This window comes from Centroberyx gerrardi, chromosome 9 (assembly GCF_048128805.1).
Source record: "Centroberyx gerrardi isolate f3 chromosome 9, fCenGer3.hap1.cur.20231027, whole genome shotgun sequence".
Classification (NCBI taxonomy): domain Eukaryota; kingdom Metazoa; phylum Chordata; class Actinopteri; order Beryciformes; family Berycidae; genus Centroberyx; species Centroberyx gerrardi.
In genome coordinates this window covers 10,430,583-10,458,059 of record NC_136005.1, presented here as the reverse complement: position 1 = coordinate 10,458,059, position 27,477 = coordinate 10,430,583, and the positions used below count along the sequence as shown (strand labels likewise).

Sequence of the window (27,477 nt, the reverse complement as noted above, 5' to 3'; positions counted from 1 at the left end):
GCTGCGATTCAATAAGGTTTGCACGTTTTGTTGCCAGTGGTCGCCCGGATTGTATGGGAGGCCGATGTATGGTTGGCACAGGCGGTCATAATTAATCGTTTGAGCAACTGGAAATTCCCCCAATCGGATATTCACAAAACAGGCGCATTCGGTGTGCAAGAGATTGGGTGTGCTCGGTGTTTTCTAGAGACGTTGAGTAGTTGGAGGCGGTTATCCTGTGAGGGGAGACTCCGCCTGCTTGGGCTGTTCCGATACGAAACTGTACACAGTCATTTCAGAAACGGCAAACTGCAGGTGATCTACTTGAGATACGCGCTTCACTTTCGCTTCGCATTTGACTTGGACGAGCAACTTGAGTGATTTGGGTAAAAATGCCTGTAAGTAAATTGCTTTTCTTTTTGCTGTTGGGACAGTCAGAAACTTTTTCACTGCTTGTAATAAATCTGCTTGAAAAGTTAATAATAAATTGAGAAACACATATAGATGGAAACAGAATGAAAAAGACTGAGCCCATTAATCAGTTCAGCAGTACACATATACACATATATTCTAGTATAATGTAGAAAGTAGACAAATGAGAACTAAATATGTTATGATCTGTATAATAGCTGCCTGCCATAAACAAGGTGGGACATGCATGGACATGTCCCTGTATTTATCCTAGCAGTTCACTCATCAGACTGCAGGGGGCATTATAACATCAAAATTGAATCACTGGGTCGTTGAGTAATGTAAAATAATAAAATAATAAATCTGAATAAAAATAAATAAATAAAGATAGTGAATGGTGAAATTCTGCTCTGCTCCCCATTGTAGTTGGCTAAGGATCTGATGCACCCCAGTTTTGCAGAGGAGAGGAGAAGACACAAGAAGAAGAGGCTGGTGCAGAGCCCCAACTCCTACTTCATGGATGTTAAGTGCCCAGGTAAGCAGTGGACAGCAGCTTTCACACTGGTCAGTATCTCTTGAAATTTGTTTGGATGAATGAATTAAATGTTTTAAATTGATTTAATTCTCATCTTTCTTTATTCCCTCCCCAGGCTGCTACAGGATCACCACCATCTTCAGCCATGCCCAGGCGGTGGTGCCTTGTGGCGGCTGCTCCCTCGTCCTCTGCCAGCCTCAGGGGGGGAAATGTCGACTAACTGCAGGTGAGCAAGAAGTCACAAACTGGCACTGTGTTTCATCACCACTTTAAATAATAAATAGTACAGTTTATTTTATTATAGCACTTCTGAAAACAGAGGTGCAAAGTGGTTATAGGTCTTTCTGCCAGGTTCTGGTTGCCCATATAAAGACTTACTTCCTAATGTCTGTGTAGATTCATTTCAGTTATTTCAATCAAAAAAAAAAAAAGAAAAAAAAAATTCCACTGGACTTAAGATGAACTAATGAAGCCTCTCAGATGAGTGGTGAAACATCTTCAACTTTTAAGTCCAGTAGATTTAGTTTTTTATATATTTTTGTTTGGACATCTTACTTCCCAATATTCTTATATAAATACATTTTATTATTATTATTATTATTATACTTTTACTATTATTATTGTTGTGTAGTGTCGTGTGTGTTCAGCACAATCAATTTCAATTGCATGTTATTCTTTTATTTACCGTCTGCGTTAATTGAAGCAAACGCTGCCCCCTGCTGCTCATCCACTGTACTTCTTCTTGCCAGGAAATGAGTATCAAAGGACAAAGTTTAAGAAAAGGGCAAGAGTCCTTCATGTTCTGCCTCCTGCTCAAACAGCAATGAGTCACTGAAATGTTTGTTGCTCTGATTTTCCTCCATCCAGGCTGCTCCTTCAGAAGGAAACACTCCTGAACAGAAAAGTGCTAAAGTCAACGGAGCGCCACTGACTGGCATCAGCATGCACTATGGATAGAGGAACGACGAGTTTTCTGTACCATTCCTGACTCTCCTTGATTTTCTTGTCGCACTGTATTCTGCTTTCACCACCCAAAATGTGTCTTTAGCTGGGAAATTGTCTCTACCTTTATCTTGATAACTTGGTGTGAAATTTCACCACTCCTCCATTGGTGTTTTGAGGCAGAGAGCAAGAGAGAGGCTGTGCGAGTAAAAGAGAAACTGTCGAGAGGAAATGTACATGCATCTATATTTCTATAAGCTCTGAATGTCTTGTAAAATAATGTGTGTAACAGATTGATTTGATGTAGCACTTAATGTAGACTGCTTCTCTTGGATGTACAAAACACGTTTTGTAACACAAAGCACAAAAGATGAAATAAGTCATGATTTCTGTAAAAAAAAATTTATTAGGTTGGAATGGGGGGGGTGAATGAAATATTTCATAACGGGTTCAGTCAAATGTGAGGCTTTTTCTTGGCAAACAACAATATAACATTTAAGGGTTTATTGTCTCTGGTATGTGTGTTCTTTGGTTTTGAGAGTTCCCCTGCCAAAAAGAAGTGGTGTAAAAAAATCGAAGCGATACAACTTCTCATTAATCATACCTAACATTATTCTACTATATACAATAAGTATCCGTGGTTTATAAAACTTGACTGAGGATCCAGTGGTTTTGGGTTTAGGTCGCTCACATTATACTGTAAAGCTTGGAAATATGACTATACATCATGGCAAATTGTAGGTGATCATGCAGAATGTGGCGGTGGTCGGGTCAGGCTCATGGAAAGGTGGCATATCGAAGATACACACATCTCACTCATTAAAAAAATAGTCTTATACTACTATAAGGCTCTGCGCAGATTACCACACCATGCATGGAATAGAAAAGTGTTTGACCTATTGAGTGTAAGCTTCAGAATCATCTAGATCAGCAGAGAAGGTATTATTTTCTAATTTATTAAGTCTAAATGATGTTTGAAGAAGGCTCGCTGATTTTAATATGAAGCAGCAGGTTCCTAGGTCTGATTGCACAGCATTATTTTACAGTGAGCGCTAGAAATGAAACCTTTCCATGAGACCGCCTGCCCATTTGACCATTATGTTGTTTAGACACAAACAGATGAATTTAGAAGGATACTGCTGAGACAGACACAGAGGAGCCTAATGTCTGTGTTTGATTTGTATGTAGGTGGTACAGCATGATTACAAAAACTGTTGACTAGCTTCATATCACCTCTAGGTGGCGCTTTGGAGCCACACTAATGGAGACTGGGCAAAACCCAACGCCATTTACAGCATATGCATTGCAATAATGAGATTGAGACAGAATCCGTATGCACTGGGAATATAAAATCGAGCCAGTTTAAGTTCTTGAGTGACCAAATCTGAGGGTGTTTTGTAAATATATTAATTGTCCTTTCTATAAAAGTGGTCAAAAATAATTCCTGGAGAATTACTGCAATCAAAGCAGGAGATACAAAGGTGGTGACGGGTTCAGAATGACTTTCTCATCTTAAAAAGAGACATTACAGAGAGAACGTTGTGCCTTAGAGGAAAAAAAAAAAAAAAAAAAAATCAAGGGTACAAGTATTAAGTTAATCCCCTTTTCCGTGGGGAATAAAGATTTTACAGCTCGAAATGCGGAATGGAGTCGAACGTTGATGGAATGTTACATGACTATCTCATCCTCTCCATCTTCCTCGGTGTGTGTTTATAAGCTGTTCAGCTCCTGCAGGGTCTGGTCCAGGACTTGATGCATGCCGAGATTCTCTTCTTTGGCGCTTGATAATTTCTCTAGAGAGGAAAAAAAAAAAAGCAAAGAAAGCAACACGGTAAATACTTCGAATCAACAGCACCAAATAATATGGCAATAACACCCATGCCAATTCATTCTCTTTCAACAAACAGTGTTCCTCACAAAATTGCACAGCAAACTCTTTTACTGTGCAATTGGACAGATGTTTTGCATAACTACTTTGGTTAAGTTGTTCCACATGCAAAAAAAACCAACCACACAGCAGTACCCTATTAAAACTAGAGTTGAATTTGCATGCATAAACTGCTGATGTCTGTTCTCCGTCAGCTGGCTGTTAGTAGAATACGGTCTGCCGATTCCCTAGAGGGACTGTGTGTGTTACACTGTGGTTTAATTTACTGTATTAGGTGCTGCTATATCTGCTGTGTTGCTATCAGTGCATACGAACACACACAAACACACAAGAACCCATCAGAAACAAATAAATATAGATCATACTGTGCTATTAAGATAATAGAGGGAGGTGCGCACTGCATTAATTCATGCTAACACTTGAGAATATCTCACCTGTTGATAATCGAGATGGATCATGTACAGTAATATACAGCTACAAAGAACTTACGTAAATAATGGAGTGCATGACAATGTATGTAAACACGTATCTGAGGTGACGTATCTTTAAAAAGTTTTACTATTCCCTTTCACAGCGAGCTAGAAACTAGTATGAATAATAGAGAACAGAGAAAAGAAAGCTGCAAGGTAGGAAAGGAAAAGAGTTTTTAATAAATTTAGCTTTTGCACAGATTTTTTTGCACAGTGAGATGGACAGAAGGCAAGGCACATACAATCAAGAGTCAGAAGTCAGACAGTTCTGAACATGATAGAGATAGAAGAGAGAGAGAGGGACAAAGAAAGAGATGGAGAGAGAGAAAGAAATGGGAGCATCTACAGAGAGGTCATGTCATTGAGGGCATGGTCCAGCTCCTCACTAATGGCCTTGTACTTCAGCTTCTGAGCGTACAGTTCATCTGGAGGTCAAAGGTCGACAGCAAGTACAGGCAGATGTCAAGGACAGCAGCGACAACAACAAGCCAAAAGCAGGAGGAAGAAATGAGAGGCAGATGGAGGCAAAGAGCACAGGGAGGAAAAATAGGAGAAAAAAAAAACAAAACAGGTCAGCTTTCTTAAGGATGCAGCAGAAGGAATGACACACATCTACGGGTCAGAATCATGAAATGAAAACGTGCTGGAAACCCTTTTGCTGGGTGAGGGCTTTGAGCATTTAAGCCTGTTTTGAATGTCTCATAAAAGGGCTCCAATAACTCCATAAACTCAGTTGCCTGTGGTTCAACAACTAAATAATGCTGACCTAAAAACATTCGAGCACATTCTGTCCTCTTTGCAGCATGGCTGACATAGTTGTTCTTCAGAAACAAGGGTCTTTGCTCTTGTAGGGGGGAAAGGCTCGCTGCATAGTTCTTTACACCGGAGACCCGGACCATATTTTATTAGCTTGTCTTAGTAAGGAGTTTCCATACATTTGGCAGGGACCACAGAAAATATTTCCAGTCTCGCTGAAACAAGATACCCTAACTGGGATCCAAGTCAAAATGGATTGTGTATGAAGATGTTGCTTGGTCGGTCAGATGGAGGATTGGGTAATAAGAGCCACTGACCTATAGGAAACTACAATAAACTATCTACTTGTGGTTCCTCCAAAAAACTTGACATGTCTACTATTTTAATGACACTGAATGCGTCACTAGGTCCCGATGCATGGTTTTAATTTAAAAACTAGTCGTGTCTAACAGACCAATCATGCAACTGAAAGAAGGAACATTTGTCTCTGTGTCCTATGTGAAAATTTGATGCTATCTTTTGGTGCAAACAAAGGCCTAAAAATCCACATAGTTTCCAGTCTCCAAACGTTTTAGCACATGTGAGTGTAACTGATCTCATACCTTCCAGGTCATCAATGGACTTTTCCAGTTTGGCCACTGTCCTCTCTGCAAACTCTGCACGGGTTTCAGCCTGGCCAGAACACACAAATATCTCAAGGTTAGAAACTAGCTGTGACACACAGTAACAAATTCAATCTGTAACACTGGAGCACTGGAGGTTTTCAAAAGCCTTTTTGTAGAGGCCTTTGCTGCTTGTCTCCTCAAGTAACCATCTTATCATGAAATGTTTTATTGGCAGTTTTGCATGCACAAACAAGTTAAGTTGATAAAATGGAACACAAAGTGTTTTGGAGAGCGAACTGAAAATGCGGTAATCGAGGTCAGGAATAAACATGCATAAATCTGCCAGGACAAACGACCAGCCAAAACACTTCAACTGATTGGCATAACTAATCTGAAGTGTGCAGTGCAGATCAGATGTGTTTCTGCACATTCTACTTTGATTTTGGCATTATGTTTTTGTTATTGTGCAATTGAATCATTTTAGCTGGACAGACATCCCAGTTTGAAAGTGTCTTTCCCTTTTTTATGTCATGTTTTACTCTGTCAACTACATACTATAATCATCTGAAGGCAACAGCTGTTTTTTTCTTTTTTGCACTGTGAAGCCTTGGGAAACCTTCCTCTACACTGTGGTGTCAGAGGAACCGGCGTCTCACCTCCTTCAGTTTGTCACTGAGAACCTTGATCTCCTCTTCATACTTGTCCTCTTTTTCTGAGTACTGTTGAAAAACAGAGACACAGATATTATTACCAAATCAATGGCAGACACACAAATACATGTGCACACACGCTTGCACCTACACATGCACGCACCATCATCCAAGGACTCTTTCTCTGTGATTGCTCAAAGAGCCATAACACCATTCCCCCTGAGGAGCGACATGTAGACAAGGTGTAGGGGCATGAAACAGGCCAGGTGTTGGCCTGGTCACTGGGAACAAATTGTTTTGTGATGCCAGCCATGGCCGCCCTGACCCGTTATTAAACCTGACCGAGGAGAAAACATGTATTGCTGAAGGAGAGCAGTCATGTGGTAAGTCTGGCAGGCTGTCATGCTGCCTGTCTGTGCCTGGGGAGGAATGTACTCAAGAGGGAGAATGTACTGCAGGTCTCTACTGGCTGCTGCTTCATATAAACTACAACACAACACTGCAACAACACCTACAATACTATAACACCTCGTGTGGCCATTACCCCTGGATCAAATAAAGCCTCAGAGGCCAGTTGGTCAGGTGGTGGATAAGCTACGTGTCTAGTTGTGTTTGGAGATTACAGTTTAAATAGACAAATGACAGTATAAATACATAAATGAAGATGATGATGAATACAGATTAAGTTTTCTGCAACCATATACTTATAACAGCTACGTATCAAAGGAGTTCATGTCTTTAGATACATTCTGGTTTTCATCTAAACAAATTGAGGAGAATGGAGGTGGTTTGAACCAATACTTTGGCGATGAGGTAGCTCTCCCGGAGGACAGCTCAGTCAGATTACTGTCCACTGAGCCACGAGGACAAGCCAAATGACCGGATACAGGGAAGTGGAGATCTACACACTGAGGGCCAGACCTGGGTCAGATAGTATTGGTGAATAATCATTACTGTTTGTCACCTACTCTGACAAAATGATTGCCGACATGAAAATAAAACTCACTATTGAATATTACTGTAGTTATTAGCTAACCCTTTAAATTTGGGACAATAACATTTTAGATTATGCAATTATCAGGTTTTTTCCAAACTGGATATACAGTATTTTGGAATGAAACCTTCTATTCTAAATTGATATATATCAATATTTTCCCATGATTGACTCAAACCATGAAACGGAATAGCAAACACTATTTGATCCAGGTTTCAGTCCTTGCCATTCACATCACTCACATGCAGCAACACACACTCACTTTCTCAGACTGGGCTTCTAAGGACTTTAGGTTGTTGGTCACATTTTTCAGCTCCTCCTCCAAGTCACTGGCTTTACTATGGGGAGAGACACAGACAAATGCTTAGCTTTATTGTAAGAGTGAAGGATAGAGGTATGTGTGTGTGTGTGTGTGTGTGTGTGTGTGCATGCATGTGTGTGTTAATTGGGCTTACAGTTCTGAGACTTCGGCCCTCTCCTCAGCTCTCTCCAGCTCTCCCTCCAGGATCACCAGCTTGCGAGCCACCTGGGACAAACAGAGAAAAACATTATTAGATTTTTTTTTTTTCTTTTCATTTTTTGGACATCACTGAAAGCACAGTAGAAATAATAAAGACAAAGCAGGGGAGGGAAATACTACAAATGCTGAAGTGGAGTTCAAGCCAACCTCCATGGGAGCTTCATCAGGCTCCAGGGACTACATGTGTATTTATTTATTTAACCATCATTTAAACTAAAACTTGGAGACAAACAACATAAAATAATGTATCTAATAATACACATTCCTAAGCAACAAATGCACTTAAAATCACACAGAGTAGCAGGTAAGCTCAAAGTCATGATTCACTACACAAGCTCTCAGTAGGAAGTCGTCTGAGTGCAGCAGGATAAACAGCCAAACCTAAACACACCAAAGCAAAGTCAGCTGCCTAATGATTCATTACTCTGCTTACTTATTACTCTGCTTTTCACATCAGACCGAGCCCCGCCTCTAACCGGCTTGCCGCTCTAACAGTCTCACCTCCTCGTATTTGCGGTCGGCCTCCTCAGCGATGTGTTTGGCCTCCTTCAGCTGCATCTCCTGGATCTCCATCTTCTCCTCGTCCTTCATCGCTCGGTTCTCAATCACCTTCATCCCTCTGGTCGCAGGATAGAGAGATAAATGTTTCCAAATGTACATATAAAATGGCCAAAATAAGCTTTTAAATTATATTGTTTTGAGGCGTATCATGTGAATGGTATTACATGCACTCATGCACAAACACACTTGATTGATTCCATTCCATTCCACAGCCAAACAGGCTGATGCTACACAGGCATATTTTTATGAGTATAAACAACTGGGCAATGGGCAAAGAGGGTTAATGGGCAATGGTAACTGACAAATTTGACAGTTGGAAGAGTGAAAATGGATGAAACAACATACTGCTGCCATCACTGTGATCATGGCCTCCTCTTTTCTACTGAAAATGTAATAATTGAATCATTTTATCACGGTTATCCACTGGAATTTCATAACGTGTATTATAGTCTTATATTTGGTTCTGGTATCCAAAAGCTAGCTAGATTAAATGTTATATAAAAAGAACAGCTATTATTTCCTAGTTGTTTTTACTATTTAGTAGCATCAAAAATAATTTGGGCTGAGGACAGGCCACCTGAGCAATTTTCTTGCCTCTGATTGGTTGATGTTGAAAAACTTGCCAGCAACGCTTGCTCTCCGATCAAGCTTGGCTAGATTTCAAACTGAAACATTGTTTTCAGTGAAAAAATATTTTTTTTCTTTTGTCTATGCATCATCATTCTGTGCATCATCACCTTAAGACAGCTGTCAAAAAAGTTGAGGTTTATCTCCGTACACTTTCCCTGTCTTTTTTTTTTTTTTAAAGATTATTGTTTGTTCACTTTTGCCTTTATTTGATAGGTGAAAGTAGAAACACAGGGATGACATGCGACCCAATTTGAACCCAGGACATCGCGGCTACATTCCACACGCCTTAGCCCACTGAGTCACCGGGACGCCCCCGCTTTCCCCGTCTTGATCAGAGTTCAGCTCAACGTGAACCGGACTGACCTCTCGCTCTCGTCTGCGGCCTTCTCAGCCTCCTCCAGTTTCTGCAGTGCGGTGGCGAGCCTCTCCTGGGCCCGGTCCAGCTCCTCCTCCACCAGCTGGATCCTACGGTTCAGAGCTGCTACATCACCCTCCGCCTGAGAGGAAGAAAGACAGGAAGAGAGAAGTTTAGTCGCTCATTCATTCAACTTTTAAAATCATCCACCTTGGGTTAACCCCCCCGCCTCCTCCACCTCATATAACAGGAAGAGCAGCAAAAGGCACAAAGAGGGAGGTGGAGGGAGAGAAAGAGCCACAGTTTGACAAAAATAGGAACAGAAATAGGGACAGCTGGACAGAAACGAGGACAGCAACCTGGAGCCTTGTTTTAATCGTCTGCACAGCAAAATCAATTTCACTCGGAGGATAAAAATCAGCGCTGTGCCAGTGTTTATGTAAGTCCGCACCATCAGAGTTAATTTAACACATTTAGATACTTTTGAACAGCCGTCCCAGAGCCGTATCAGCTCTGTGAGTGGACAAACAACTCTTTGTCAACACCAAATAATTCTCACTGACAAAATCAACACATACAACACTGGAAAATTTGCGGCATGGTTTCAATTAATGTCTTACATATTGAATTTATTATTGTTTTATGGCTTGTAAAGCATAAAAGCGAAAAGTGCCATAAAAAGAGAATTTATTATCATCGTATTATTAAAGAAGAGGGACATAAGCAGAGGACAGTTTGAGGAAGAGATGGAAACAAGACGAGGGGCGAGAGAAAAATAAGGGAGGAAAAGTTTGTATGGTAATCGTCTGTGGCAGCGTGGTTTCATATCAGCACAGTCTCCATTCTCTGGATCTCTGCCACCATCAGGAGGTTAAACACACTGGCTCTCATTTATCAGGCCTCTCTGAGGAGGCGTGCTGATCCACAGTTACTGACCAAGTGCCTGTTCTCTTTAAAATGACCTGGACTGAATATCTGAACACACATCGTTCGTATTTCATTAGTTTTACTCCAAAGCTGAGATATCTGCTGTTTTTAAGTCCTGACGCCTACTCTTACAAAAATGTTTCAGAAAAAAGTGGAACAAATTCTGGTATTTTTTAAGCTTAAATTTCTGAAATGACAACAGTTTTATAGCCTGGATAATCTACATTTTTTAGTTTTTTTTGGTTTTTAAAAACAGATACATGTCTTTTGGATAGTAGACCTCTTCATTTTGAAACACTTGATAAATGCCATAAAGTACCATCAGTTGCACATAACCATAGTGCCAAGATGACCATTAAGAGAGATTATTCACCTTATTACTCAGTATCTATGCACTGTACAGTCATCAAACTCATGCAAACTCTCAGTCGCAGTTCCCCTGAGGGTGTAATGATGAATTCACATGAAGCGGTTTGAAAGAAATTGAACCGAATTAAAAAGGAATCAATTCCATCTGTACCATGAGAAAACTGAGACACAGCAATCTATTCTCTGAGCTCTCTGGGGCGGATCATGTTTCACAAATCAATAGCTGAGTGGCGCTGATGAATAATAAGTGAATATGAGACAGCTGGAGATCTTTTATACAAGTATTTTTCATAGACAGTCTCTCAAGAAACACAAGTAACTAACTGCTGAGCCTGGCTGGAAATGTAATCCAGTTTAATATCAGAAGATAGCAGGGTTTTAGACATGAATGAAACGTTTACAAAAAACTCAATTTCCGGGCCGCTGAGCGAGCAGAACTGGGCCAAGCGGGAGGACAAAATGGGCTTCGTCTCATCTGCCCTTGGTAAACAATCAAAGGCAGAGGGAGAAAAAGAAAGTGAACAGACAAGCATACAGGCATTTCCTTTCAGTTGGTAGGGGAGTTTATCCAACCAGCACCTCCCGGGAAGCCCCATTCAAACAGAGAGATTCAACTCAGTCTCAGAACTGGACACAAACTATCTGAAGTCGGGCTGGGCGAAAATTCAATGTTAGCGTTTATCGTCTTTCAGTGGAATCATATCGTGATGAAATGGTGATTTTGTGATATCATGATACACAATTCTGCTGTCTAAACTGATGATAACAAGCACATTATATTTAAAAACTCAAAATGAGGTATGAAACATTATAAGGAATATTATTTGAAAATTTCAGTCACACCCTAACATTACCATTCAGTTCAATGGGATGAGCATGTGATTTTGCATACATAAGCAATATCGTGATATATATCGATATCGAAAAAAATCCTTATGATTATCGTGATATTGATTTCAACCCTATCACCCAGCCCTAATCTGAAGTTAACTGTGTCACATTATTTATTTAACATTTAAAAGTCATGACAAAGGCGGGAGGGGGAGTTTGAAAGTTTTTCCGTTGTTCAGTCAGATGGTTCTACCTCAACCGGCGCCACATTGCTGCACTTGTGTGCTACTATCATGCTGAATTATCCATTTAAGACGAGAATACTCGACTTCACAACTTTCACTCCCTACTACAGTGGAGGAGAGGCTGCAGGGTTTGCTTAGACAAAAAGACTATTCTCCACATAGTTGTAGGGCAGCAGAGTTAGTAGGTCAGTGAGTCATTAGCTTGTCATTCGGCCCACAAGTCGATCAGTCAGTCAGATAAACAGAGGCAATGTGTCAGTCATTCAGTTTACAGGTAAGAGACTACAACACTAAAAGAGATAAAAGAGGATGAATTGGGGATGAGGAGGAGAGGCGACAGTAGAGAGTGAAGGAGAGAGCTAACAGCGCAGTGGAAAAGCCTAAGTGAGTCTATTTGAGTCTATTTGTGCAGAGCGCGATTCCATTCTGTCATAGACTGAACATTTCAGGAAAGGAAGGCACGGTTTCCTGCTCGTTGGCAGCTGGCACAGGTCTCTTTTATTTATTTATTTTTTTATTTGAAGTTTCTCTCCGTCTCTTCATCATCTTATGCTGCTGACTGGGTGGGAGCCAGTCAGTCTTTCCTCCCCCTCCCTCCTTCCTCCTCCTCTCCCTCTCTCTCTTAGTCCATCTCTCCCACCCTCCCTAGTCTCTCTCTCTCTCTCTCTCCCAGGTCCTGCCCTTCTGGACCAAACGCTGGCAGTTGATATGAGACAGGAAATGTCTGTTGAATGAGACTTGATGTGTCTTAAAACAGCGAGCTGCAAAACGGAGGAAAACCGAACCCCAGAAGGAATGAATGAAAAAGCCACAAATCAATCAAAACATGATGGAATCTCATCAGCAACGTCTCCATACAGGTCTGTATCTGTCGACACTACATGTTGAACAGAACTAGACTGCAGCCTGAAACAACAGACAGTGTTATTTCCTGAGTGAAGCAATGGGGCTGCGGAGAATGCCCTTCACATACAAACAAACACTCTATTCATGAGCTTTAGGTCAGCTACACAGGCACATCAGACGCCGTAAAACAGTTCCAGACACAATCTGCAAACATACACACACAAACATACATGCACATGTGCACACAAACACACACACACTCACTCTCTCTCTCTCTCTTTCTCAAACACACATACACACACGTAATTGCCAGCTAGCAACCGGCTAGCTTCCTGCCCAGTAAAATTTTGGTTGTCAAGCAACACAGAAACACAGAAACCAGGGGTTTAGCAACTGAAACAATGGCGGGATAGTATATCTATGTACAAACAATCGAATGTATGCAACCTGGTGTCTATCTCTCATCAGGTTTCCACAGTCACAGGGGGATTCCCCTTATAGACACACAGGCAGCCCTGTATAGAGAAAAAAGCCTGTCCATATGCCTCCAATTCACTGAGCCATGTCCAGGGACGAACAGGCCTTTCCCTGTAAAAGCATGGTGGTGCTGCTGCATAGTGGATGTATGGGAAAAGTATTTAATTGGTGTTGGTTCAGCTTAAACAACTGTGCAACAGGCTCATTGAAAAGTATTCAGAGCTGAGCAAAAATCATGGTTTTAGAGCAAAAAAAGTTTCAAACTGAGTGGGGCAAAGAAGCTTTATTGGAAGGAAAGACTCTAACATGAGTTTACAAAATGGGGATAAAAAAAACCCTGAAAGGAAATGAGCCGTCTGACATCCTCTCATTTCCTCCTTTCATTCTTTATTTCAGGGCAGGCATTCTCTCTCTCTCTCTCTCTCTCACACACACTGTCTTTCTCTATGTCTCTCTATCTCTCTCTCTCTCTCTCCGGCCATGCCCCTTCCTTAGTCACCCACTTTGCATTCTCTGGCTGCCATGGACGCACGCCTTATATGGTAAAACACACTCTGGAGAATGTTTGTGGTGGAGTATCAGGAAGATGTTAGCAGCAAGCACACAGCCACATAGACACACACACACACACACACACACACACACACATCTAGAAAAAACTAAATGAAACCATCTGTGGGGACTGCGAATCAGGAAACGGCAAGATACCACACGACAAGGAGCTGCTCTGTTGGCTCTTCCTCACACATGAGTACACACTGATCCAGTTAGGCGCCAAGGAAAATGGATGACACAAATCGAGCAGCCTGTTTCCAAGAATAGATAACATCCACCTAGCTTAATATATTAACAACGACGCTTTGTAAGAAGTGAAAAGGTATGTCAGCAACGTCGGAGGCCTTGAATCATGAACAATCTGTATATCAGTAATAAAGTATCGTATCACTGATAGAACAATCCCGGAGAATGATAATTTAAGTGCTACTGCTGGTTGAAATTAGTTGAATCTGAAGCCTTTTGGGGTTTCTGTCTCTGGCATCTGATTACAGGGAGATTCCACTTTGACCAATCCTAAACAGTCGCTGCTAGCTAGCTGTTGTTCCCTGACCGCGGCCTGAAGAGACACAAGCTACAATATGCTGGATATTAGCAAACATCTGGACTAGAGAACTCTAAATTGCTCCTTTGTTCTCCTTTCTCTCTCTCTCTCTCTCTCTCTCTCTCTCTGGTTGACTTTATCTCTCTATCAAAAAATGTCCAATGGCCTCTACAGAGTAAACACTGTGCAGCCTGATGTCAAGATACGGCACAGTACTGCAGGGACTGACTGAAGAAATACCTGAGTGTATTACATGTATGATTGTATGAGCAGTGAATATACCAAGCAGCACCATTGAGCTGACATGCTTTGGAAAGGAGGTTTCAGACAACACGCATGTCATTTCTCACCTAGGAGTAACAAAAAAGTACTACTGAGGTGTCAAAAGCAATCACGTTATTTATATTTCCTGGAAAATTATGAAAAAATGCCACCTAGGTGTCAGGCAATACACATTCAATTCAGATCACATGATTTCTCACCTGGAAAATACAGTAAATCCCACTGTCAACAGGCAAACCTAGTTTACACTTCTAATCCTACATATGGAGCCGATCCTAAGGACACACCGGACAGATATTTAGAGACGGGATCGAGGACAAACGAAAGACGAGGAATCTAATTACTGGTTGATTCCAGGGCATTGGGCTAATGAGGTGCATGATGCTGTTGAGGCGCAGTGGAAGTTATTCTTGACACTGCTGCTCAATACTCTGTGTGTGTGTGGTAATCTTTTACCATAAAGACCTGACATGCAAAGATGGCCGCATACAGTATAAGCCAGCCTGTCATGATGATGAGATATGTAAAGGAAGGTCATTTAACTTCCAGACAAGCGTCACAATGAGCCCTGTCAGTGCAAAGCGGTACTTGAGCGAGCGTGGTGCAGTCGAGGAAGCCGTCGTTTTATTGCAGAGTGTATTCTGACTTCCACAAGCCTCTTCAAACAGCTTGAGTCTTGTGTTAAGGCTGTGAACCAGTGCCAGATAATACTGAAGTGGTTAGTACTGGCCAGAGGTTGATTGCTAACCCTTGCCAAACAGCCCTTCAGGAATCCAGAGGGGAAATCCTTTAACAGTCCGACCAGGACTTCATTGCCTTTTGGAACCAAACTTTTAGGATTTTCAGAGTGCTAAAGGATCCTCGGTTTTCAGAATCCAGTTGGAATGCACATAAAATTTTGGAAAACGACGTAGGTCTTAAATGTGTGACGATTTAACTACCTGCAGGTCAAGTAAACATCCCACCAGTAAAACTGTTTACAGTTCCATATATTAGGCTGACCGAAGCCCTTCACCGCTCCACAGCCCTGGCACAGGCCTGCTGTCAGATACAGACAGCCTGCGTTGGCACTATGCAGAGCTGGCACAAACATCACTGAAAAGTTCCTCTGTGATTAGCTGAACTTGCCTGCCTCAATGGAAAAACATGCATCCATTAAGCACGGGCAGACAGACTCAATATATCACGTTTGAAATGGTTCACACACTGCTTTGTGCTATGTGCTATGTATACCATATCTAAGTGCTTCATAAAATGCTAACATTTCCGCTCACTAAATGCTACTTAATGTATGACATTATAGCAAATGCAGCTTTTATCCAGACGAAGTCATACTTGAGCTAGCACAGACGGTACATATATATTATACTCCCTGCTTGGATAAGAACCCACAACCTTGGCGCGCATAACCAACTAACCCACAAGCCACTAACATGGGAGTGTTCCCCAAGATGCCAGCGACTGCCAAAACGTATCAACATGTGGCAGTTATATTTGGAAAGTTGAGCTATTCCCAGGGAGAAAGTCCAGCCTAAGAAAACAGCGAAACCAGGAAGTAATTCTTTCCATAGAATCTGCTGGAGTCTGCTGGAGGCCCAGCATGGAAGCTGTGAGCCCACTGACCACACAAAGCAGTAAACAGACGCTAGCTTTGCTTAATTTTCAACCGACTAGCTGAACGAATCAGCGCTCCTTAAGAGAAGCATTATTTGCAAACCATTTCCTGCAATTAGCCTCTGCGAAATGACATGGAAGTGGCGTAAAAAAAGGGGCACATGAAAAAAAAAAGGGGCACACTTGTCATGTATGAACAAAATAAGTCCTGTATCTCTAGCAAATTGAATGAAGATGGCAATATGGTAGCTACAGAAAAAAAACACAGCAACCAATTCCCACAAATAGACAAAGAAGTGGTTTGACTTGCCTAACCATAGGAAAAACAGTTTCAGCTGAACTGACAAAAGCTGATGTGGATGTTTAGATGTTTTTAAGTAGTGGGAAGAAATGATTAAAGATACCATCTTTCTTCCTGGACCACTGAGCTTTGCTACAAACGTGACTGAAGCTTTACACATCTGACAGACCAGAATCTACATAACTATCAGCAACACTCAGTCCACCAAACACACACTTGCTTATCTTCCTGTTGATCCGGGCTGGAGCCCAGGGACAGGAAGTGCTGGAGTAGCAGCACAGGAAGTACTGGACCATAATACTGGTCCAGGTCCAGGGCCGGCAGACGGCATCCTGGGAGGGGAACCTGCTTCCCAACACTGAAACCTCACAGTGGAGGTTCGATTCCCACTTCCCTGTTCGTCGTGCTTTCTCTCATATGATCTCAACTCGTGTGCTTCTCTCTTCCTCTATCACTGCTGGGTTTTCTTTTTTTAAGTTTCTGCAGTAGCACAGCAAACTGTGGTAAAAAACACAAGTTATTACCATGACTACCAGGATACTTTCTGATGACAACATCACTATGCAAAATACAACGCACAAAAAGTTCAACTTTAAAGACGTACATAAGACACTATATGTTTTATGCTCTATAAATCTTTTTTATAAAAAGACGTGGTAAAGTGAATTTACAGTATTTTAGCACTAATAACAATTTTTCAGCTAATTTTAAAAAATACTAGAGAGAGACGTCTCCTGGAAGAGTCTTGACTGATCTATATGCTTTTCATGGAGAATACTCAGTGTCACGGATGAAATACAAATGATTATCTTTGGCTGGCCGTCACCAAACGAGCATCACTGCTGCTGTTTAAAAGCTGAAAAGCCGACTGAGAATGACAGCCATAGATGAAACACATCTAAGCAGGTTAAAAGAGTGTTTCAAGGTTATGTCATGCCTTTGTAATCTGACAGAGCTTTAAGCGTTATTGAACGGTTGAGTAACGTCTCCAGAGGCGTCAAAACCGCGCTAGAAATAACATGAACCAATTAGTTTTAATTTTCAGCGAGAGAGATGTGGCCAAATGTTTTTCTGTTGCCTCGACATTTTCTAACAATGATTCATTACCTTTACAGACTCAGCAAGGTTCCTGTTTTGATCTCCTGCTCGTTTCAATGAAAGGGTTTTTGTGCCAAGAAATCTCTCTGGGTTGCCCCAATTATTCACACATGGGGCCACACAAGCCTTGAGGTAGCCAACCACACTAATGCACAGTATATTCCTCTATGAATACAAATGGCTTGGGATGTGTGACAGTTAAGTGTTATCTTACATCCTTCCCAGGCCTAAAAGGAGTGGAATTGAAGACTTCTATTCCAAAATGCAACATATCCACTTTGGAAAATAATAATTTCCTGAAGTTCATCATTCAATATCTCCAAAATAAAGAGGATCTGGTCTGTGAAAGTGTTATCAATATGTCAGCCAAGTACTTAAAGTGTCTGGTATCCTTAATTTATTTCAATTTTATACTGTTAATCATCTTGTAAGGGTACGTGTCATGAATTTGGTGGATATCTCATTTTGGAATGAAACTGAAGCCTCAATTATTTAAGAAATATAGCGGTGTAAATGATTGATTCAAATATTTGTGTGTGTGTGAGAGAGAGAGAGAGAAGGAGAAAGAGAGAGTGTGTGTGAGTGTATGTGAGATTGCATACTATGTGTATGTGTCACCATTCTTGGCACTTGCTTGCTCACATTCCCTGCGGTCCAATCGGTTTGTGTCACCACTGTCTCTCTCCATTCAGCCTGAGGTTTCGTCTGTCTTATTTATGACCATATGTGAGTGAAATCTGCCTGCTCACTTGCCTGTTGTTGACAGCTAGTAGAGTGCCACCATATTATGCATAGGGGACATGGTGGCGGTCTAGTAAACAGTATGGGCCAACAGTAGAGCCTTTTAAAATATCTTGTTGGTGTTGATTTGCAAAAGGCCTCTCAATGACTTGTTGACAAATACCAGAGTACCACAGATTGTTTCTACTGTGGCTAATAATGGTCTTCTCCCCCCGCTTACATGCGATGGGAAACACAAAAAAGTAGTAATCTCTCCTTAGAAATGAATGGGAGTTGTGTGTCTAGAAATACCAGAATACCTTTTCTGCTACAGTGCAACTATGCTGCATGCTTACACCATTTCAATGCTTTGGGAAGGGTGTGGTGATCTACAGAATCCACAGGTTGCAGAGTGGACATACTGAACCAAACACACTATTAAAAGGCTTTTAGATGAGCTTAGCAGTACAGAAAAGATCCATCAAGCACTCATACCACTCCAATGCTTCGAGCTGAAGCCATGGTGCAAGACAGGCTCCAGTGACGTAATGCTAAACAGAAAACTATGAACTCAAGGAAGTGATCACCATTAAGTGAACAATCACCGACATGAACAAAACCTCAACTGTAATTTTATTAATTTCTTATTTTTAATTTCTTGAAAAGACCCTATTTACGTTGAGGTTAATACTTACTCTAACACAATATATGAATATATATATCAGAAAGATTATCCTGAAAAGGTGAGCAAACTCCAAATTCAAACCATTCAAATTAAAAGGTGCTCTGTAACCTAATAGGCAGTCTATATCGAAGGGGAAAGCCCTACTGCAGCCGGCTCCTTTCATCATTCCAGCTCCCATATCTTTACAGCCGCTCCTTCCCCTCCCTCTCTCCTTGACTCTTTCTGCTTGTCCTGTCATTAACAAGCTCCTATGCAAAAGGTTATGGCACCTTATGCCATAAAGCACCATGTGAAACAAGTCGAGACTGTTACCCAACTGAATAACTGTGCTGCTAAGCATTTTCTCCCATCTCTCTGTTTTACATATGAATGTGAAGCTAGAAGATATAGATGACACTGGTGAGAGAGCGGGTCAAATATTCTTAAAAGGAGTGCATCTCTTTCAGCACATCCACCTTTGTGTTACTTTTCAACATACTGTAACTCATGTTAATAACAACATACGTTGCGTCAGTATGACATGCTACTGACATTGAAATATAAACACACAGAGGTGTTGAAAATGACACGTTCTTCTTCAGAGTGTATTCCTTTGAAACCCTAATGACAGAGGAGACATAATTCTACGCCTATACCCTTTATTTTCCAATAGTCTGTGGAGGCAGGGTGGCCTAGTGGTTGAAGAAACCGGCCTACAACTTGACGACTTGTGTTGCCAAACATCTGCCCTGCCCTGCCAAGTGTCACTGAGCAAGTCACTGCAAGTGAAAAGAGAATTTCAATAAAGCATCCCACTAATCTATATCTATTTATCTAAATATACTCATCTCTCAGTACAGTCAGTCTAACTAATAAAGTACATTTGACACAAAAGGTTAAATGAATAAGTCATTCATTGCTGCCTAGATGGTAAAACCCAATATCAAGGCTGACCTCATTATTCGCAGTAGGTTTACAGTGGCCTATAACTCAGGGGAAGAACGCGCATGCGCAAAGACCTGCAGGAATCCTAACTTTTTTTTTTTTTTTTCATAAGAGACCAACGCCTTGCATTGTGGCACAGTTTGCCGGTGAATGAATCAATGACTTGAAATAAGTAGTTTTAAAGCCATGAGAGGTGAATGTGGCAGAAGTTACCGCTACTTAATCACTCTGATAGATGATAACCGAGCAGAGATATATATATATAAAAAAAGAGGGCGATATTAAGAGAGAGAAAAGACACAAAAAGAGACGAGTTGGTTGTCTCACTTTCTCCCGGAGTTCCCGTTCACTGTCCAGCTCTCTCTGCAGGACCTGAGCCCGGTCTTCTGCGTCGTCGGCTTGCTGCTGCAAACACTGAATCTTCCTCTTCACAGCATCCAGAGAGTTCAGACCTGCCATTGTTGACTCGAGCTATTTGACACTAAAGTAAGACTACAGGTAGAAAAAAAAATATAAGACTAATCTCGGGTTGTGCAAAATAAAGTATGAAGTAGCCTGCTGCTGCTGCTTCTTTTGGTCTATTCAAAATAAGAATAATAATAAAAAAAAATACTTCACAAGCGCTTGGTCAAAATCCGTCTGGTCAAAAGTCTTTGGAATGTAAAGCAATCTTTCAAGTGCAAAAAAAAAGAAGAAGTTATATAACCGAAAACAGTGTCCAGGTGTTTTCCCAAATGTTTTCCTCTGAGGTTAAGGTCTCTAAGAGTAAAAAGTTCATCAACAGTATGAAAAGTTGTCCTGTGGAATGTGGTAGTTACGGTGCGGACGCATCCAGTTTGGGAGAGGCAGGCGGATAGAAAGGCAGAGCGGAGAGGAGAGCCGAAGCGCCAGTCTCCGAGTCGGAGGAGCGCGATGATTGGGATGATGAGGTCAGGGTGGGCGGGGCGTGTGTGTGTATGTGTGTGTGTGTGTGTGTGTGTGTGTGTGTGTGTGTAAAAGCTGATCCCTGTGACTGATGTGATCAGTGCTAACGCCATACGAGCCTTTTAGACAAAGGAAAAGTCAGTCTGAACTGCTTTCAATTATTGTAAAGGCGCAGTGCCAATAGTTTAAATGTCACCGACACATCTGAAGCCAATGACAATTTGTTGAAAGTGATTACATTGATCAAAATAATGTCTATACTGTCAACACTTTCAAAATGACCCCCAAAATCAAAGTTGCATACTGTTAAAAATATCTATCTATCTATCTATCTATCTATCTATCTATCTATCTATCTATCTCTAACAATGACTTGAACATCTGGAATATCTTGATCAGTGAATGAATGAAACATCAGACACAACTTGGTCTACGGCATCTCAAACTAACCACATAGCCATAAATAAATGAATAAATGACAAAGTTATTTGATCTATTACTGCCAGTGAATGAACCATAAAACTACATGAGTTTTTATACTCATTATCTTCACGGTTTCCATTAGTCCTGTCTGCTTTGAGCGTTGCCCCTCTGCTCTTTATAGAGGCCTTCCCTGTAACTGGAGAAATAATTTTCCTATACGAAAACAAAGACATACAAAATGTCAGGCACAATGTCAAAACAAGAGAATGAAAGTTCAAACAACTTGAACTTTTATGCAGTGTAGAGAATCAGACATTTAACATAATTAGATTGTTGACCGACCTCAGGCATAAACTTAGTTATTCTGAATAACTCTGTGTGAGTGTGTGCGTGTACTTGTGTGTGTGCACGTGCATGTGTGTGTGTGTGTGTGCGTGTGTGTGTGTGTGTGTGTGTGTGTGTGTGTGTCATAGCAAGCAATCGATGTGACCCATCTGCCATCCGCCTGGTCCTATAGCCTATATATAACGTTAAGTGTTTGGGTCTAAATCAGATCGGTGCTTCCTCTTTCATGTTACGCTGCTGGCCCTGACTCTGTTTACCCTTACAATTTCCTATCCACATGACCGGCCTGTGAGCGAATATGTTGGGTGGACGGACAACTAAGCCAGCAGATCTCAGATCAGTTAATCTCAGTTTGGCGGTTTAATCCAGCAGTGCGAAAAACCCCTCACACAGCTCGAGTCCCTGTCTTGATTTGCCCCTTGCGCCGGAAAAGCTGGAAGCATTGATTTCATTAGGCGTAGGAGTGTGTGGGGCTTTCTGTTTGCCTTAGCTGCATTCCAGGCATACCAGCCCCCCGCCTGCTGCAGCTCCCTCTGCCCGCCCGGACACTGCAGTCCAGCTTTCCCCTGCCTTTTAAAACGATCCCTGCTATGGGGCGTTATCAGCGACCGCGCCGGGACTATACCTATGGTGCCACCCGCTCCCATCCCCCTTTTTCAGCTCTCTGCGTCTTGTATGCTAATATTGTGATTGTCATCTGAGAATCCTGGAGATAAACTCTTGTCTGTTTGCTTTGGCAGCTTAGCCCAAGCCTTGCAGTGATCTGGGATGACCCGAATATATGAGTACTGCCGGTTGATGGTGCGAGGATTGTTGCTTTTTGAATCAGAACGTGCGGACAGTCGCTGCTTGCTTATCCGGGTCACTGGCTAGCTGTTCTCCTCTCCCTGCCCCCACCAGGTTCCCTGTCTGGTCAGCGCCGTCTGTGTGAATTCACATGTGTAATGACTCGACTGCTGCCACTAATAAGTGACATGTGGAGGGGCATTCGTGGCAGAGGAGTAGAGTAGCTTTGGAGCAGATTCTCAGAGGTATTTGTCAGTGTGTAGGAGTCTATGGTGAATATCTGTTTTAAAAAAAAGCTGTCAGATTTGTTTTAAACTCGTGGATTGCTAGATTTAACTTCCCAGGCACTGCAACACACCCGGGAGTGAGAAACACCCAGTTCGGCTTAAAAGGGTTCAAACATTTGAAATCATGATTTCTAGTAGTATTTTCCCTTGGCGGCCACTTGACCCACTTTTCATGGAACGTTTTTCAGAGCTATTCTCAGAGTTTATTTAATCACTGGATAAAGATAATTCAGCGTGTCTCAGCCTCCGTCCCTCCGCCTGTGTGTCAGCCACTTCCCCTTTCTCTCTCTCTCTGTGTAGTACAACACTGCGTTTCCATGGGATATCCTCCACAAGACTCAAACAATACAACATCCTGGTGGAAGTTGGGGGGGCTACTTTCATGACATTCCTATCTGCATGATCTGCCTAGTAATCCTATTGGAATGACTACCCGTTATTATTAAAGTGGCCTTTCGCCAATAATTTACGGCAACAGCATTTTATCCTTACCCAATAAGGAATTTCACTCTTATGCTTTGTTTTGATTTGAATTCCTGCATAACCCTATTCACTGTACTGAGAATATAAAATAATATAATAACTGTCTTTTCCACTTCACTAGTATCTCCAGTTATTGAAATTTGTTTACGCTTTATGATAATCTTGTTTTGTTAAAAGTGTTTAACAAATACATTTTACAAAATCCTGGAGAAAGTTAAGGACTCTGTCTGTCTCTCTCTCTCTCTCTCTCTCTCTCTCTCTCTCACACACACACACACACACACACATACACACACACTCACACACACACACTGTTTGTGCAAACAGATGCAGAAACACACACAAATGCTGGAGGAACCGCCCTTGACAGATATACAGTGCTGTGGTTTGCAGTGTTGCCCACAATCCACAATGTTATCTTTTTTCCCAGATTGCTGCTGATTAGCAACAGAGGAACCATTTTGTCTAATGTACTGCTGCTTTTACTGAATTTAATTACTTAAGTAAACAACCAAAAAAATCCTGCTCAAATTCAGAAATTAGTTTGAGAGTGGTTTAGAGGACTCAGTTGTCCTATATGAGGGGGAAAGTGTGTCTGCGGTGATAATCATATCACATACAGTATGAGCAGGATAACACCACTTAGTCCAAAGCAAAACAATCCATCAATTGACATCATCATCCTGCAGACAAACGGCTCATGAAGGGAAAATTTATAAAGGCCTGGATTTCCTCTAAACACTCAAACTCTGTATTGTAGCTACTTTGGACTTTCATACTGCACATTTGCATAAATACGGAAGAGTAAAACAATTATCTATTCAAGGTTCACTATCTCTGTTTGAATTCAGGTCGGCACTGTAAGATTAAGCATTAAGACAGTAGTTTGTTACCAGGAATGATGATGATGAACTTATTACAGCTGTGGTGTTTACAGCATACCTGTCTGTTAGCCAGTGCTGCTCTGTTTTGGATGATCTGGGTTGAGCTGCCAGTGAATGTGGTTTGTATATGTGTGTGTGTGGGTGGTGTGAGGGGGTGTGAGGGGGGGTTAGGGGGAGGGGGGTACAGTTTATTCATGCGCTCATCTTTCAGGAGTGGCTGCACAGGAATGTAACAGTCTCTCTGTCATGTGCTCCGGACCATTCACAGTGGATCAAAGGAAGCTCACAGCTGGTGCTGGCTCAGAAATACTCGGGCTATGGACTAATGGATCATGGTTTTCAATAGGGCAGTGTGTGTGTGTGTGTGTGTGTGTGTGTGTGTGCACGTGTGTATGTGTGTGTGTGTGTGTGTGTGTTGCTCTGTGTGTCTGAGTTTGGGATAAACAATCAATGAACAAATTCAGGAAGTAGGAGCCTTTTATCATAAAAAGGTTCATCAAGTGAATTGAAAGTTAGTTGATTCCAACCCTGGTGTGTGTGTGTGTGTGTATGTGTAGGTAGTTATGTGTGTGTGTGTGTGTGTGTGTGCGTGTGTGTGTGTGTGTGTGTGTGTGAGAGACCCTTCACTCACATCTGTAGCTTTCTTCTCGGACAGTTCCAGTTTCTCCTGAGCGTCTTTCAGGCCCTCGGAGTATTTGTCCAGCTCGTCCTCCGTCTGCTTCATCTTCTTCTGCAGGTCGAGCAGCTCATCCTCCATCTACAGCACAAAACACTGTTAGTCTGCTATATAGATTCTATTCTATTCTATTCTATTCTATTCTATTCTATTCTATTCTTTTTTCATGAGGTATCTATCTGCATGATGGGTCTAGCAATCCTACTGCAATGACTCATTCTTGCCTGTTATTATTAAAGGGGAATTTCGCTTCATTTCCATAAAACTCTTTAACTACATAAAACTTGAGAATCTGGAAACTAGATTTTTCCAGTAGTTTGTCTCACTGAGGCTTTGGGACGTGCTTATAGTTCATTTGCATCATTACGATGAGTTTTAATGACCTTTTATCGGTATTTGTTCGCACATTATGACAATCTTGTCTGTTGAAAGCGCTTTATGAATGAACTTTACTTGACTTGACTTGAATAAATATAGCAAAGGTTCAGCAAAGGTTCACACAGCAAAGGTTCAGTGCGTTGAACTCTGCATTTCTTTGTGAACAATTTTACACTCAAAACTCTCAATAACTCGTTAACTCAAAAACGCTATGTGAGATAATTTCCACTTTGGTGATGATGGTGCATGATGATGTGCCAAATATCTCAGCTTTGTTTTTTTTTTTAGTGTAGCACCCTTTCAAGTATTAATATATATCTGAGAGGACAGTGTTGAAAGACATGGTGATTAAATTCAGATCAACACTAAATCAACACCAGTGGCTGTCATGATTTGGAAGTCTAATTAGGTATTGTGTTTGGGTATATTTGAGTGTTAATGGTTTATTTTTAGTCTCTAATGACAAGGGCCCTGGTATGCAGAACCTAATCTCCTCGCTCTCTCTCACTCTCTCTCTCTCTCTCTCCCTCACACACACACACACACACAAACACACACACACACACACACGCACACACACACAGTTACAGGGGTTAAGTGTTCCCCCCTAATCAGCGTTCCCCTCTGAGCCTGTGAAGTGCTCCTGATAATCCCACTGGATTCCACACTGCCTATCTCTCCTGGCCTCTAAAAATACAGCTGCTATCACTGGGAACACACAGACGCCTGGAGCCTGGTGTGTGTGTGTGTGTGCGTGTATTTATTCTTGCATCCATATGTGTGCGTCCTCTGCGTTCTCATGTGTGTGTACATGTGTGTGTGTTGTCTCTTTTGTGTTGGAGACACCTGTCAGATGGGCAGAAGGACAGACGTCCATTCAGACAGATGCTCCAATACTTTCTTCCCCTAAATCCCAACTGGGACGTCCTGGTCCTGGAACACCAGGCGTATCTCCACTGTCTCCTCCCCCAGACACCAAACCCTGATCCTGGGTGGCCTCATCACCTGAACCGGCCAATCCCTCCATGAAGGAGTGTGATGATATCTCTCAGGATTATCCTAATTCAGGCTGTGAGCCTCACTGTCAACAGCATTGAGACTGACCTATTGTTCTTACATCCAGCACCTACTCATTTGCTTCTATATTTGTTGTTGCATTAAGGCTCAGGGTCTCTGCTCTAGAGTATTTTGCTGTCAGAAGGTTTGTTAACATGTAAACTTCTCCTCAAGTTTAGTGCGTTAACCACAGTGATTAAAAGTTGGTGCCTTTTATGTCTAGGATGCTTGGATGTTTGATATAGTTTGTATTATTTAATCTATTCCTTATTCCCTATAGATCTGGAATGGAATTAATGATACATTCCCTGAATAAATAATGTTATCACTGAGTAAATTTAATACAAAAAAGGAGATTATTGCTACTTTTGAGAGCGTTTCCTAAGAATATTTCCTGGCATTTTCTCTCAAGCAGCAGTAGGTGTTGATGTTTCACACACTGCCACCAACATTTGTTGAATTAACTAATTTCCTCAACTAGACTTTCAACTCTGCGCCATGGCAAAGAAACCTCTCTGATTCAGGTTTCAAACATTTCCTGTATCACAGGGAGATCTATTAGCAAACAGTAAAGTATAAATAAATGGGAACAGTCTCTACAGCCCATTTCCTTGAAGGTATGTCTGGTATGGTATCAATGTTGTGATTAGCTTCAGAACTGGTAAAAGGGAAAAGCCTTAAAGGAAAAGCTTAAGCCTGCCATTCACTGGGTCTGTGTTTCTTTCTACAACACCAGACTCTTTACAAATAGATTTATTCATTTATCCAATTGCAAATACAAATTCATCAACCATATAAAACACATTTTCTCCACGATTTAGATTTACTTGATCTGAGAAATTTTATGTAATTCATATTTTATTTGGCCTTTTCATGACACAGACACACTACCTGTACTCAAGTTCTGATCTAGGACATTAACCACAAGCCATCAGTGTTTTCTGTCTCCTGACTCCTGACCCATCACTTCTGATCCATCCAAACTTTCCCCTCCTCTCTCTTTCTATCCTTCTCTTTCTCTCTTTCACCTCACCTGCTTGCATTTGTCCTCCACTGCCTTCTTGTCCGTCTCAGCCTGCTCCGCCCGGTCGATGGCGTTCTCCTTGTCCAGTTTCAGCATCTGCATCTTCTTCTTGATGGCCTCCATGGTGCCGCTTCAGTCGGATTCCCCTCTCGCCGAGATGAGAAATGTAGTTTTAAGAAAAGTTGAGGTGTCGTCTCCTCTGGTTTGAGATGGTTTTAGAAGATCGAGGGTTTGACTTTAGAGAGCCTGAGTCCAACAAAGCCAGAAGAAAATGGAGAGAGAGAGGGAGAGAGAGAGAGAGAGAGAGGTAGAGAAAAAGGGAGGGAGACAGAGAGAGCAGAGAGAGCTGGTGAAGGGAGATGCAGACTCTTGCCCTACGGCTGCTGTTAGAGATTTAAACTGCAACTGAACCTGCCTCCAGTCTCTGATGACCCCCCCCCCCTCCTCCTCTGATCTCCCCCTCCCTCTCTCCATCCTTTCTCTCCATCTCCCTCAAT

At 41.7% G+C, this 27,477-nt stretch overlaps 3 protein-coding genes across 6 annotated transcripts in view; 1 reads left to right on the top strand and 2 right to left on the bottom strand.

The window, feature by feature from the left end:
* The window catches only part of hsh2d (hematopoietic SH2 domain containing), a 75,903-nt gene that overhangs the window by 14,898 nt on the left and 33,528 nt on the right, over window positions 1-27,477 (bottom strand). The window lies entirely within an intron of this gene.
* LOC139928090 (small ribosomal subunit protein eS27-like) lies at window positions 17-2,371 on the top strand. Its single transcript, XM_071920458.2, has 4 exons — window positions 17-377; window positions 817-925; window positions 1,041-1,151; window positions 1,793-2,371. The coding sequence occupies exons 1-4, from the start codon at window positions 372-374 to the stop codon at window positions 1,819-1,821; spliced, it is 255 nt and encodes an 84-aa protein (XP_071776559.2). The 5' UTR covers window positions 17-371; the 3' UTR covers window positions 1,822-2,371.
* On the bottom strand, window positions 2,254-27,347 carry tpm4a (tropomyosin 4a). 4 transcript variants are annotated; one of them, XM_071920449.2, is made up of 9 exons: window positions 26,990-27,335; window positions 24,478-24,603; window positions 9,305-9,438; window positions 8,252-8,369; window positions 7,686-7,756; window positions 7,493-7,568; window positions 6,243-6,305; window positions 5,584-5,653; window positions 2,254-3,660 (listed from the first exon to the last, which is right to left on the bottom strand). In XM_071920449.2, exons 1-9 carry the CDS (start codon window positions 27,101-27,103, stop codon window positions 3,578-3,580), a joined length of 855 nt encoding a protein of 284 aa, XP_071776550.2. In that variant the 5' UTR covers window positions 27,104-27,335; the 3' UTR covers window positions 2,254-3,577. The 4 variants fall into 4 exon arrangements, with proteins under 4 accessions (XP_071776550.2, XP_071776552.1, XP_071776551.2 ...); XM_071920450.2 differs by lacking the exon at window positions 2,254-3,660 and adding an exon at window positions 4,383-4,650 and having other exon boundaries at window positions 26,990-27,347; XM_071920451.2 differs by lacking the exons at window positions 24,478-24,603; window positions 26,990-27,335 and adding an exon at window positions 20,042-20,590.

Coding starts and splice junctions, on each gene's coding strand:
- LOC139928090 (XM_071920458.2), top strand. Junction 926..1,040: donor CATGGATGTTAAGTGCCCAG/GTAAGCAGTGGA, acceptor TTCCCTCCCCAG/GCTGCTACAGGATCACCACC. Junction 1,152..1,792: donor GAAATGTCGACTAACTGCAG/GTGAGCAAGAAG, acceptor TCCTCCATCCAG/GCTGCTCCTTCAGAAGGAAA.
- tpm4a (XM_071920450.2), bottom strand. CDS start 27,103: ATGGAGGCCATCAAGAAGAAGATGCAGATGCTGAAACTGGACAAGGAG. Junction 9,439..24,477: donor CCGAGAAGAAAGCTACAGAT/GTGAGTGAAGGG, acceptor TCTTCCTCTCAG/GCGGAGGGTGATGTAGCAGC. Junction 6,306..7,492: donor TAGAAGCCCAGTCTGAGAAA/GTGAGTGTGTGT, acceptor GTTTTTCAACAG/TACTCAGAAAAAGAGGACAA.